Below are 14,337 nucleotides of genomic sequence, written 5' to 3'. Positions count from 1 at the left end.
CAGTAAACTTTCACAGTACACTTCAAAACCTCAAAGCAGACAGAATTTCAACAGCAGGTAAGCCTTTGGTTTTGCATGTGAGCTTCCTGGCATGTAGGAGACCTGCAAAAGTTCTTTACTTTGCATCGCTTTCTCGCTTAAACAGCAGATGCTGCGTGGACACAGCTCAGCCTCTTGGCCCATTGGTCCTCTGCCACTCTGTCCCTGCATATGGCCGCTACATGCAGTGAATCTCTGATGAGTCAGTCTCTGCTGGCTGATGGCTGGTCACTGAAAGCTTCTTCTATAACACACCTTCCTGTTTGTCAGTAAAAAGTAGGCAGCCAGGAGGCATTTGTCAAAGCTAATTTCTTCAAATAGTATAAGATAAATCACATCTCTTTGTTAGGTTGGGTTGCTGTTGGTTAGAGGACAGAGATGAATAGAGGTTTACTCAAGAGCCAAATTACTTAAGCAATCGATGACATTTTGGCAATTACCCGTATTCACTTTCTTGCCAAGAAATAAGTGACAAGGCTGACACCACTCTCATATCTCTGTGATAAATATTAAGCTTTAGTCAGCAGCCTGTTACTTAGCACATGAGTGGAAACAGCCAACTCTGTCTCAAGGTGACAAAATCCACCTATCACACCATAATGGTGCACACTTAAAGAAACTCTCTCCCAGAAGGCAACTAGTGTTTCACTCAGCTACACATGCAAAAAGTGACAGAAAAAGTTTCACAGAGAAGTTTAACCTCTGCTTGTCTCTCACTTCCACATTTCTGCGCAAGCACTGCATGAAGTGGGCATCAGATTTAAGCTTCTGGAGAGTTATCATCCACAGTCCCCTATCTCTGACCATGTAAAGGTGTGTGGGGGCACTGTTTGAGCATCTATCAAGCACCTCTGTTAGAGTATACTGTGCTAGTACCTTAAAGCTTGCTAGCAAACAATTTACATCTCCATTGTATTATCTGTGCAAAAGCTATTGTGGGGACTATGTGCTGGACCATTTCTTGGATGGGTGTAGTGATTTTCTGGAGTCCTTGCCTCTTCTTCTTGAGGTTGCAAGACAACCAGAGTCAGGCAGTTACTGGACTCAGCCAAATGACATATCAAGTGTTACAGTGAGCTGTAGACGTGATGGCTGATCATATACATATGTTGTTCCCTTCAGACAGAACCAGGCTAGCTGTTCCTTGGGTTTCCGATGTGTGATGCTGGGAACATAACATTCTGCTGGCTATGGCTTCATATATAGGCCACATCCTCTCTGTGAGCAACCCTGTTAACTGCTGAACATGAGGCAAAGTAAATTATATAAACAGATAATGTACAAAACAGGCTTGGTGATGAAAATGTTAAATCCTGCACCTCCTTACAGATTTATAATAATGTTAGTTGTTCTTTCTCGTGTGTGAGAACAGCTGTCTCACACTAATTTTTTCTCTGTTGTTCCTCAGTTGATGCTTCAATGAAAAACATTTTAAAGCCTCCTTTTTATTGTTTTATCCTCCTTTTTTCTCTTCCCTCTCCATCTCCTTCTCTAACATTTGGTGTAAGGGCTATGTCCACCCCCTCTCATCAGAAACAGATGTTGTGTTGTTCTTTAGTGGAATAAATACCAAACGTAAATTGCAAAGATCAAATTAAAGGAAAGTGAGTGATTACTAGCCAAACCGAGTTGGTGCAGGAAATGGAATTTGTATTGTTGTGGCTGCGGAGGAAAGCTTTCCACAGGAAAGACTCAAAGTCCTGCACACTGACCAGAGAGTCATTGAACACCGGAAATTATTTCTGGAGAGATCAAGAGCCACATTCATAAAAAACTTCTTCTTAAAACGGAGGGGGGACATTACGACTACTTTCCTGATACCAATGTGGTTTGAATCTGAACTGATTAGACTTGGATGGAGTCCCTTCTAGTGTGGGCCATCTGCTCTCGACAGTCTGATGATGTACATGTGTTTAATTTTCACAATGAGACAATTAATATAACAATATTGGGAATATTCTTTTAAATTCTATTGCAAAATCAAACAGGGTTGTGTATAGGTGGCCCCAGGTTTCTCCACAACAGTTCATCCCAGCTTCACTTACCTTTGTGTTACCCGTCTCTTTCGCCTTTGCAAATAAATTGGATTTAGACATGGAACATGTCTAAATGAACTTGGCAGACTGTTTTCATTTAGTCACATGATCATTTCTGTTCTTGTGCTGCCATTTCTCACTGAAAGGAATAACTATATTAACAGTATGCTTTAGGCAGGAGGACTGACCCTTATACATTTCAAGATCCTCCCCAGTATTATTGCTTTCTTTAGCTGCTAAATGCTCCACATACCCACTACAAACTGTTGGGTTAAAAATAACCCAATTTGGGTTGTTTTATAACCCAACTGCTGGGTCAATATAGCACCAGCTCAGCAGTAGTTAATTTGACCCAGAAAGATGGGTTGGTCCATTTTAACCCAACAGATGAGTTAAATAATCTACCCAAAATTCTAAGTCAAATTAACTGCAAATCTGGGTAAATTCAACCACACATATATACAAATGCTTGGTCAAATTAACCAATATGCCAGATGAACACATTACAGTACAATCTACAAGAAAATAAACTGCAATAGACTACCCATATCTAAAAAACTGTTCAACTACAAAACTATAACAAAATATATGTTAGATTTGGGAAACATCTAAAACATGCAGGGCAGGGGTCCCTGAGGACTGGAATTGAGAAACACTGTTTTAGACCTAAAATATTAGGAAACTATAACCCCAGGTTGAATTTGCCTGGAATTGTCCTTAAACTGGCAAATTACCTGGCTAGCTAGCAAACTAACTAGCTGGCAAATTAGCCTGTTAGCTAGCGAACCAGCTGGACCATACGCCCATGGGCATTATGAACTAGTTTCATGAATTCATTTGGTAGATGGCAGAGACCACACAGAAAAGCTGTATCCGGTGTGCTCTCATGATAACGGCTAAATGGCTAGCTAAGTTGTTAGCCAAACCAACCAACTAGCCTTGACAATATAAAGATACAACTTTAATAGGTAACACAACACAGACAATGTGAATTAGATATGTAGTGTGCACAAACCTTTTATTATTGATTTGCCTCACCACAAGGATGATCAGTCAGGTTCTCCCAGTGCTAATACGCGTGAGCTCTCGGTGCATGGAGCCTGTTGCGGTGTGTGGATTCGTGGTGGAGCACATCTGTTGACTGTCGAACAACCCAGGTGCTGAGTCAACCGATCTATGTTGGGTTGATGGATTTTGACTCAGCGCATGATTTGCACAAAATAACCCAAATCCCATACAAATAACCCATCATGGGTAAAACATTTCATAACCCCACGGTTGAGTAAATGAAATAACCCAGCTGTTTTTAGTCTGAATGTTTACCAGCTAGTTTCTATCTTTGTCAGTTGTTTGGTGCTGAGCAGGTGGTGTACAGTGGGCTTATCAGAGAAAACAGTTGCCCGCTGAGGGATGCTAGAGGTTGATGAGAGCTGAATTTATGGGCTGGAAAACCAACACAATGATAATGAGTAGCCACTTTCACATTATATTTAGTCACTTGATCCACTGTAAAAATAAAAACATTAATATGTTAATATTTTAATCACTACACTACTTATAAAACAGAGATGCCTGGCAAGGAGTCTGAGGACTCAGCTGGCTGATCATCAAACATGGAGCAACACTTCACCGTCAGATTTATGCTGAGAATAGTTTAATGTTTAATGAAATCTGAGATGATGCCGTGCAGACTACTGGCATCAGCGTTTTTAAAGTGAAGCCACGTTTTTGATACTTGTTTCTTTTGGACATTATAGTATTTTGCAGATGTTTTCCTCCATTTGAAACACATGCTATGCACATGCTACTATAGAGGGGGGTTGTTTGTAGTGATGATGTTAGAATCCTCTGCACAGCCTTTTTGGAAATATTTGATATACAGAAATGTTGGTTTAGACCTTAAAGTTGCATTGCTACAGTGTACATGCTAAAACAAGTATGGACAAATGTATAAGGTGTCAAGTAAAACTGATGTAGAGAAGCAAACAGAAGGTAGGTGGGTGAATTCAGATATGTAAAAGCCTGGGGGAGAGACGAACAGACGGGGACAGAAATCGCTTCAGGACGTGTGCTGTCTGTGACCTGGGGCAACATGCATTATATAGTATAGTATGAATTAAGCCATGCAACATTTATGCAGATATATGCTGTGTGTGTGTGTGTGTGTGTGTGTGTGTGTGTGTGTGTGTGTGTGTGTGTGTGTGTGTGTGTGTGTGTGTGTGTGTGAGAATGAGCAAGTAGTGAGAGAATTCCACCCAGTTCAACGTAGCTGAGCCAATGTGGCTCAAGATATGTGATTGTATCATGAGCCACAGATCTGAAGATCTTGCATACTGAAAACACTTGAATGCTGCTTTCCAGATACAACAGGGCCGGTAAATCTGACATGAAAAAAAGACTGAATGCCTATAGGGTCTGCTTCACCAGTATGCACTTAGTCCGGTTTTGTCTCTTTCTCTGTCCAAGGTGCGGCAGTCTTCTCTGAGGTCGTACATTGGCGTGGTTCCCCAGGATACGGTTCTTTTCAATGACACCGTCGGCAATAACATCCGTTACAGTCGAGTTACAGCTAGCAACCAGGAGGTGGAGAGAGCTGCCACGGCTGCTGACATACACACCAGGATACTGGAGCTACCTCAGGGTCAGGCTGGGGTGTGTGAGTGTGTGTGTAGATGATGTTGCAAAATCTGGATGCAGAAAGTGAATAATGATGATAACGATGAAAGTGATGGTTTTGTCTGACCAGGGTATGACACGGAGGTGGGGGAGCGAGGTCTGAAGCTCAGCGGAGGGGAGAAGCAGAGGGTGGCAATTGCTCGAACCATCCTGAAAGAACCTCGAATCATTTTGCTGGATGAGGTGAGGATTCAGGGAAGCCAGTGTTCACCCAGCGGGTCACAAGACTTACTGTAGATACCTCAAGACACACTTCTCCCACCAGTGTGTCTGTGTAAAGTCCTCTGTATCTATCGATGATTGCTGTTCCATCATATGAGAAAAAGTTCTATGTCCAGTCTTAGTTAGTTAAGCTTTATTTATTCAGGAAGTGTCAGTAAGATCAAGCTCTCTTTTTTGAGACTACCTGAGAGCCAACTGCCCATTCAACATCACACACACACACACACACACACACATTAAATGTACAAGTTTAGAACCCAAACTGTGTTTAAGTGGTGGTGTACATTGCAACAAAAAGCCTTTCATTTCATTATACTACTGTACTTACACTAATGCACTGTTTTGTCCACCAGGCCACTTCTTCACTGGACACCCAGACTGAAAGGAACATCCAGGCATCATTGGCCAAGGTCTGCACCAACAGGACGACTATAGTGGTTGCACACAGGTGACATTTCTACCAAGCTGTGTGTCGTATAACTAAGGAGCCTCCTATAGGTTAGGAATGCTAAAAGCATTTCAACAGCGATTTATACTTAACACTGTAGCTCACTAGTATGACTGAACACCTTTGCAATGAACAGAAACATCCACCAGTCATTTGTGTTCATTCAGGTAGAGCATAATTATCAGGTGGTGTTTGTTAATGGTGGTCCAGTGGGACTGTGGGCAGGGGTGTACAAACCCATTGTGCTTTAGAAATGACAGAGGTCTGTTACGATGTGATTACAGTTGCAGTGGCAATATGTGAGCGAGAGAGATGGAAAGAAAAGAGGGATGTGGTGAAAGCAAAACAGGATTAGGGCAGACACAAAGAGAGGGATGGAGAGATTAAATGAAAAGCTGATTGGAGGATATGAGATGATGCGTGATGACAGGCCAACAAAAGTAAAAGAAACAGATGTCTGGTTATTCATCAGTCTGAGTGATACTGAAAAAGACTTGCAAGGCTCTGACACTTACAGACATTAAAATACATCAGGAGTGATGCAGCCTGTGGGGCTGCACCCATTTTTAATCACTTCCTCTGTTTTCTACATCACAACTGCGACGAATTCATTTTTCTTGTTTAATGACTGACACTTAAAAATGGTTTCTAATGTACAGAAGAATATTGATTGAATAACAGTTAACATTGCGCATTTGTACATACAATCACATGGAGAAAAAAAAAACTAGAAACAATATTTTGTTTGCAAGATCTCCACTGGACACATATGCAGTGTGTCATTCCATGGGAAGTGTATGTAATGCTCTCTGGTCTCTAACAACTGTTGTACTGACATTTGAGCAGTCACCTGTGGGGTACAGAATGAATAGCTGTTCTTATACCATCATACTTTTTCCTCTACATTCAAGTCAGTTGTCTGCTTCATAATGTTAGAGCTCCAGCCCAGTGAAAACACACTAAGATAAGATTGAATTGTCGTCATGTGGTGAGCCACTGTCTTTTCCTTGTGTCATCATCAGGTCAAATTTTTGTGTCAAACACGTTTGACCATACCAGCAAGAATAACGACCTTCCCATCAGCCTCAGCTGTGTTTATTTAGTGCTACTTTGTAAATGCTAGCATACATGGCAAACAAAAACTGTGAACGTGATCAACATGATACCTGCTTAACATCAACATGTTAGCAGTGTCATTTTGAGCATGGTGGCATTTAGCTCAAAGCACCGCTATACCTGAGTACAGCCTCACAGTGCTGCATGCCTGTAAACTCTTAATGTTGTACTATAATGAGAAGGATGCATTTGCCCATTTACACCCGTTGCATACAAAGTGAAAGATGTGTGAGCGCCACCACCCAAAGAAAAACAAACGGAGTGGATGGAAGTTTGTGTGCACCTGTATGGAAAATCTGACCCATGCACACAAACATTGTTTACAGATGTTGACTGTGACTACTCATCTATGACCAGTACTGACACCAAAGCTCTGAGGCATGAGTCAGACTCTCTGTTTTTAGTGTGCTGACTGTTGGTCTGGTGAAGACAAAATAAGGAACTGTAAATTGCATAAATTCATATATATTTTATGTGTGACTCAACAAAAGCTGACCATAAATGTGTAAACTTGTATTGGATTGAACAAGTGTATACATTAACACTTGTTCAAGCACCTGTATTACTGTCTACACCAGGGATTCATAAGGTTATGCATTTAGAATGCAGGTATTTTGTCTCACTGATAACTTTCTCTTTCCTAAGACACTATCCAAGTGTCATGTCTTCTGTCTGACAAGCATCAGTTTAATTTGTATACTGTGCTAAAAATCCTTTGTCTATGGGTCCCAAGCACTAAAGATATGCATAAGTCATTTTGTGATTAGTTTTTTTTTTTATTATTATTATCTTCCTTTTAAAGCAAATTGTAAGGTGCTCATGTTGCTGTGTAAGTCCTCTCTGTTAGACCTCGTATTGACCAGTAGCCTTTGAATAAGATGATCCACCAGCTTCTCAATCTTTCAATAGCAGTGACAGATGGAGTCTGGCGGTAGGATCAGGACTGTTTATTGACTTTATCAGCTGGGCCTTAAATAAAATTAAAACACACACACAATCACAACAGACAGATCACGGTTTAACTCTGAAGGGTGAGCTGAGATCTCTCATCAATCAACTTCAGTTATTGGATGGAGAGAATTTATCCCTTCTCTTGAACATGGTAGCAAGCTGCTGATAAAACCAAGCCATGAACACCTCCACTGTCATTTACAGTATACTGGCACGTAGATGGTAGTGATGTTCAATAACTTGGGTGGGTAAACCTAAGTATGCTGTCTAAAGGATTTAAACACCTTTCTTTACATCATACTATATACTGTTAACTTGCATTAATTCCTGCATGGTCTGCAGAGTGTTTGGACAGGAAGTAATTAAATGTGTGGAGGTCAATAGATAATGTATATATATGTAATAATGATTCAAGTCGGACATTATGACTATTATGCTTGAGGAGAATTTCTCTAACTGGATCCCTTCAGGTTTGAATTGAATAACCCAGGCCTCCATAACTATTACTTGTGAATGGGAGGGACATAGTGTTCTCCATTAACATGGTGCTAACAGTATGGCTGCTTTGAAGAATCATACTAAATATGATGTCAGTATGTTGTGCATTTCAACTGCACAGTACGTGGACACATAAAATGCCCATATCTGTACAAGATTGGCAAGAATTTACAGTATGTGACATGAGCGTACTGGAATGCATTGCATCTCTTTAGACTGTCCAGTGGCAGACTGCTAGTTGTTCGTTGTTTTTTTTACAGATCTCATATGCTACCTCATCACTAAATTCATCTGTGTAGATTTTTAATACTGGCAGTTTTACAAAATTGATGGTGAACTGAGAATGTGCTTTAATGTGTTCAGAGTTGAAAAGCTCCATAAGCCAGCTAAGCAGCCGTCCCGTCGTGCTCGCAGACCCACCTTCCCCACAGTCACACAGACCACTGCAACTGACACAGCAGATGACTTCAGCAACATTTCTGTCTCCTGCATCATCCCTTTTCTGTTTATGTTCCAGTATTATTACATTTAAGCTCCACTTTTGTTCATCATTGCAAGATAATGTATGTAAGCAGAGTCAAAGGGTAAGACAGGACCATGCCATTGATTTCTTCTATTTCAGATTCAGTTCAGATGTTATGAAACCATGTTATTATTTTTCACTTGATATATGAATTTGTGTTACATCTGACCAGGAGAGAATATGAATATGAGTTGATTTTATATTAGCATACCTGCCTCTCAGAAGATATGCACTGTAAAGTTTTGCGTTTATCCTGCTTGCATGTAAACACACTGGATGTTTTCCTTTTTCTGAAAAGCCGGAATGAGTGGAGAAAACCCACTGACGTCTGCGCTCTCTGGGGAGAGATATTTCTACCTTTGACCGAGGTTTTCTATCAAATATTGAAGCTGGAAAGATCCAAAGATAGCCATGATGACATTAAAGCAGAGTGGTGGCTCTGCTGAAGCTTGAAGTGACATTCAGCAGTTTGGAGAGGCATGAGCTCTATGGCAGAACCTTTTTTTTTCTTTTTCTTTTTTGCATATACAGCATTATGCACACACGCATAATTTCCACTGGGGGTGGGGGAAACATGTCCCCTTGACTTTTCAAAAACCTATTCGGATTCAAGCATTTATCTCACAAATAGAAAAACCCTGAGCATTACACATCCATGGACAACTTTCATCTGTGTGCCTTCCCACACCTTGTAAATAATTTCCTGATTCCCCATTGGGTCACATCACACAGTTGAGTCCGGAGCTGAGAGCCATTTAGATTACAGAGTGTGACTTTAATCAGACTCTCATCAGAGACTGGTCATAAATATTAACTTTAATAATTCACAGACAAGTTCATGCAGAGTTCTCCAAGCCACAGCAACAAACTCAGCTGTGTGTGTGTGTGTGTGCGTGTGTGCGTGTGTGTGTGTGTGTGTGTGTGTGTGTGTGTGTGTGTGTGTGTGTGTGTGTGTGTTTGCGTGTGTGTCAAATATTTGCATGTGTGTGACAGAGATGACAGTGTGCATGTTTCTGTAAGTGATTACTGGGGAATGACTGTCTATTTTACTTTCATAAGACAGCTGAACATATTTAACATCTGGCCGCACATTATGACTCTTTCCCACTCTCTCTCTCTCCAATATATGTCTCCATCATTTCCCATTCCTCATTTTATGCCCCTCTTCCCAACCTCTGCACCACTGGAATTGCTATCTCTAAAACTAAAGACACTGACTGGTGTTTGATCTGCTTCCTCCTGTACACTTTGTGACATTTATGACGCACATGTGCTTAAAGACTGTTTCTGATTTGTTAAAAATTGGTTCCTGTTTTTGTAGCTCTGGCTGTTAGTTCTACTGTTGATAATAACATTGTTGTGTTTGATGCTGCAATCTCAGAATGCTTCAACATTGTAGAGAAGGGGTCCAAGAAAAGCAACTGAGGGATTATTATTGCAAACACTGTGTGAGTGCTGATGCCTAGTTTCACTTCCAAATTAAAATGGTTTTAAATAGAACTAATGGTAAAAGCTACAAAAGCAAGACACAAGTTGTAATAAACCAGAATTAACCTGAAAATGATTGACCAGCATTTCAGTACTGCTGAATTGAATTAGAATTACAATTGGCTTCCTAAAATGCAACATCCTGTTGTTGACTACAATTCAGGTGACACAGCTTGATATGTAACAGTGCATTCCCTCAAAATGAGGGAATTATAGAGGAATAATATTTGTATGATATTGCAGGTTGTCCACCATTGTCGAAGCAGACCAGATCCTAGTGATCCACAATGGACAGATAGCAGAGAGAGGAAGGTAAGTTGAATCTGAGAAGCAAGTGTGCTGGGATATTATCAGGAGCCACTGGTGTGTGTGTGTGTGTGTGTGTGTGTGTGTGTGTGTGTGTGTGTGTGTGTGTGTGTGTGTGTGTGTGTGTGTGTGTGAGAGAGAGAGAGAGAGAGAGAGAGAGAGGCAAGAGAGGGATAGGTCGGGGGGGAGACAGAGCTGACCCCTCTAAGAAGGAGAGCAGAAAGTTTAAGGGTCACACAAAAAACAAACTCTGAGGATTTGATCTACAGAAAACAAATTTGCAAGCACTCAAGACACACACACCATCATTCAGGTGTGTCTTTCTCTCTCTCATACACACACACACGCAGTGGAACTGTCATTTAGGTGCTGATGTGTACAGTCTTTTGATATAGGAGCTAGGCATGAAGATTTCCTTAGTTACACACTGAGGTCACACACACACACACACACACACGCACGCACGCACGCACGCACGCACGCACACACACACACACACACACACACACACACACACACACACACACACACACACACACAGGCAGTAGCAAGCAAGAGGCAAAGGAAGTGATATATCTCACTTCTAAAGTAAATCTGATGAATGTAGATCCAGCAGCTGGATGTTGTGTACATGATAACATTGAGGTATCAATAAGAACACACCTGAGAGATGGACTGGTCACACACAGAGCTGTAGCGGAGGGTAAACAAATGTTTAATTGTCCCTGCAGGCATGTGTGAGAGACACCAACCAAAAACCATTCATCTGTTGATGGACACTGTGATGTAAACACAAGACAGGCCCGGTGTCAGAATACACACAATATCTGCCACAAAGTGTGGGAGTGTATCATGAAACAGAGACAGGAAGAGGCCTCATCCCGTCCTCAGGCTGTCCCCGTTCCTAGCATTCTTTACGAGGACTACGTCCACACTGAGCTGGCTAATTCTGAAAACCCTGTTTACGTGTAAACACAACGTGTGTCCAAGCTAACTTCTGGAGGTGTTTTTAGTGAAGATCATCATCCACACTAAAAGACAGACACAGTTCATCTGCTGAGGCTCAGATGGTAAAACTCTGGTTCCGTGTGTGTCTCAATAGAGCCCAGAGCTGCAGGCTCAGGGCTACATTAGCTGCTACTAGCACAACACACCTGAAGTTGCACTGTAATGTAGGCGCCAGGTTTTTACAAGGAAGAAGAATGTGTGGAGTAAAAAGATAATATCTGGCTCTGCTGCATCTATTTTCATTGTTGTCTTTTAATTGTCCATCATTCAATTCAATTCAATTCAATTCAATTCAATTCAATTCAATTCAATTCAATTCAATTCAATTCAATTCAATTCAATTCAATTCAATATTCCTTTATTAGTCCCACGAGGGGAAATTCCAATGTACAGCAGCATCAATAAAGTGTATAAAGTATTAACATGCCTCTGATGATGTTATAGGAGTGAATGCTAAATGGGTCGAGTACTTTTGCCGTTTGCTTCCTTTCTTCAACCAGTTCTTATTCTTTTCTCCTTACCTTCCTCAGTTTCTCTGAATCCGCTGTTTCTGCCCCTCGCTGTCTTTCTCTCTCTCACTTTCTGTCTAGCAATCCAGACAGTAACAGACTTGTGGTTTTATTAATTCATAGTAAAGTTGTTTAAAGTCTGCAGGAGGATTTTAGAAAGCTCAACTTTGTTTTTAAAGCAGCTCGGGTGTCACAAGACATTATGAGTGACCCACCTTGTCCCCTGTCTGCTCTTCTTTCCATTTAATTTCTATTGCTTTTTTTAAAAAAACAAAACAAAACAAAAAAACAATTAGCCTTTTTATTTTTAATTCCCTATAGTAACAGTGGATATTAAACAGCTTTGTACCCCCACTTTTCTAGAAAGTCAGGACGTCTCCACAGCAGTAGCCTCAGCTGGGGAGCAGAATCACACAGGCACAGAAGAGTTGCAGCCGATGACGTAGCTTTGGTAATGTTGCTAGTTTCTTTCTTGTCTCACCCCATTTCTCCTCTTTGTTCTTCTCATATCTCCTTCTGTTCAGACACGAGGAGCTGCTGGTCCAGGGAGGTCTGTATGCAGCCATGTGGATGAAACAGCAGAAAAGTCTTGACACACAAACAGAAACTCAGATGAACAGTCAGACCTCAGACACTTGACTGAACTGAGTATGAACATTCTTTTTTCAATTCAACACTCACCACATACTTTAATACTGTAATCTAATGCAACTGCACCAAAATAGGAGCAGATACACCAAACTGGCATTGACGCTTTGAGCTGTTGTCCTGTTGCATACCAGTCAAATAGAAGCAGTAAGGACAGTTAACAATAGCATAACTTTCATGCATTGTCGTTAATGAGGCACTACTTTCACTGTTAGCTGTTTCCAAAGAATTACAGTCTGTCTCATATTCAGCATTCATTCATCATGCGAGCAATAACAATGGGACAAATTTCCTAAATGTCAAGGCGAAGGCTCCTCTGCAGCAGAAGAGCCTGGCAGTGGTCAGATGTTTTGCTTGTGTAGCCGAGTCATTAGGAGCAGAGGTGATTATGTTACTGAAATTGTTTTGGTAAAAACATCCTGGATGGGTTGAAAGGCCGGTGTCAAAGGTTGCTGTTTGGAGTAAAACTATATGAGCAGCCTGAGGGCCAGAAAGAGGAAGACAGATGGAGACTATGTTTTAGATGCAACTGTGTCTCCTTAGCAATAAAAGCCTCTGAAACCACAACTGTGTCATGGCTTTCCTCTGTAGAATGACGGTTCACTTATAAGGGCACTACATCAGGACCTATATATGTATCATTACCCACTTTCCAGACATGCTCTTCATCGAGGCCACAGCAGCTCAAGGTCAAGTAAAACAAGAATCTTCTACTGTCTCTGTACTCGTAGATGTGTCCAATAAAGGTTGAAGAGAGAGTTGGCCTTCAAACTTTTTTAGTGGAAACAAAAAAAGTGGCAATTGTGCATTTGGTTTCAAATGAGAAGGAAGTGAGACACAATAAACAACAGTTAGACTAATTGTACTATACAAATTATTTACTGCTGTAAACAAAAAACTGGATTCACAAAACTGTCAATTTAGTTACGTTCTCAATCATGGCAGGAACAGTGAAAACAAATAACAGTCTCCCCAATGCGGATTAATAAAGGATTATCTTAACAGTTAGCCCAACAGTCAGTTAACAGTCACAAAAACGGAGAACCTACAGATACTTCTGTCAATACTTGCTCAGTCACAGTTGTGACAAATGTCCTTGATGCTTAATTCCAAACCACTAACAGTGTTCTTCTTCATCTACTTCTTCCCCCCATCTTTCATCCACACCAGCTGCTTTCATGTAAAACGTTTGACATAGTCAACTGAGGCAAATTAGAGTTACAACCATACTGCAACTGTTGGGTTGTAGGTTACATGGCAAAAGAAATCTATATCCTTCCTAATAAATGGTACCAGTAGTGATCTGGAGATCAGGAGATCTGGATGGTTAAACTGGTGAGCAGTGGCCGTGATTCTCCATCACTGCTGAACTGATGCAGTGTGTGAGAGAATCGACAACACTCTCCTTCTAATATGTCGTCAGCCATCATTGATAAATGATGGGGCACAATAGCAGAAACACCTCTCAGTATACTGTAATACAATTCAACAAAATCCAACTGTACAGCCTGGACCATAGAGCTGAGTCAACGCTTATTTACAGCAGTGCCAATGAAAAGCAAACATAATATTTCTGATGGTAGAGTTCATTGCAGGGCTGAGTGAGATTTTGTCACAACTATGTGTTTTGAACACTTCCCAGTAATTTCCTATCTTGTCTTTTCGGCCTCTTTGTCTGCATGAGAGCTGCCTTCTATCAGCCATTACCCAGCCCTGTTCAAGCAGGCCAGTAGTCTGTAGGTATACTGTTTAATCCCTGTAGTTTATTAGTAGCTGGAGTGTAGAGGCAACAACTGAACTTCCAGTTTGTGTTTTGGTGTTTTTGCTGCTTTAAGTTCCTGCCTGCAAGAAGCCATCAGTAAAACCAGA

General features: G+C 41.0%; 1 protein-coding gene across 1 annotated transcript in view; it reads left to right on the top strand.

Annotated features, from left to right (window-relative positions):
* abcb6b (ATP binding cassette subfamily B member 6 (LAN blood group) b) overlaps positions 1-12,459 on the top strand; it is a 30,323-nt gene extending 17,864 nt beyond the window's left edge. The window contains exons 15-19 of the mRNA XM_070976521.1: positions 4,542-4,716; positions 4,822-4,934; positions 5,327-5,421; positions 10,241-10,309; positions 12,345-12,459. Coding sequence (XP_070832622.1) covers positions 4,542-4,716; positions 4,822-4,934; positions 5,327-5,421; positions 10,241-10,309; positions 12,345-12,459 — 567 coding nt within the window. The remainder of the gene's footprint in view (positions 1-4,541; positions 4,717-4,821; positions 4,935-5,326; positions 5,422-10,240; positions 10,310-12,344) is intronic.
* Positions 12,460-14,337: the final 1,878 nt, after the last annotated feature.

The sequence above is a fragment of the Chaetodon trifascialis genome, chromosome 12 (assembly GCF_039877785.1).
Source record: "Chaetodon trifascialis isolate fChaTrf1 chromosome 12, fChaTrf1.hap1, whole genome shotgun sequence".
NCBI classification, from domain to species: Eukaryota; Metazoa; Chordata; class Actinopteri; order Chaetodontiformes; family Chaetodontidae; genus Chaetodon; species Chaetodon trifascialis.
This window is presented reverse-complemented; position numbering and strand designations above follow the sequence as displayed.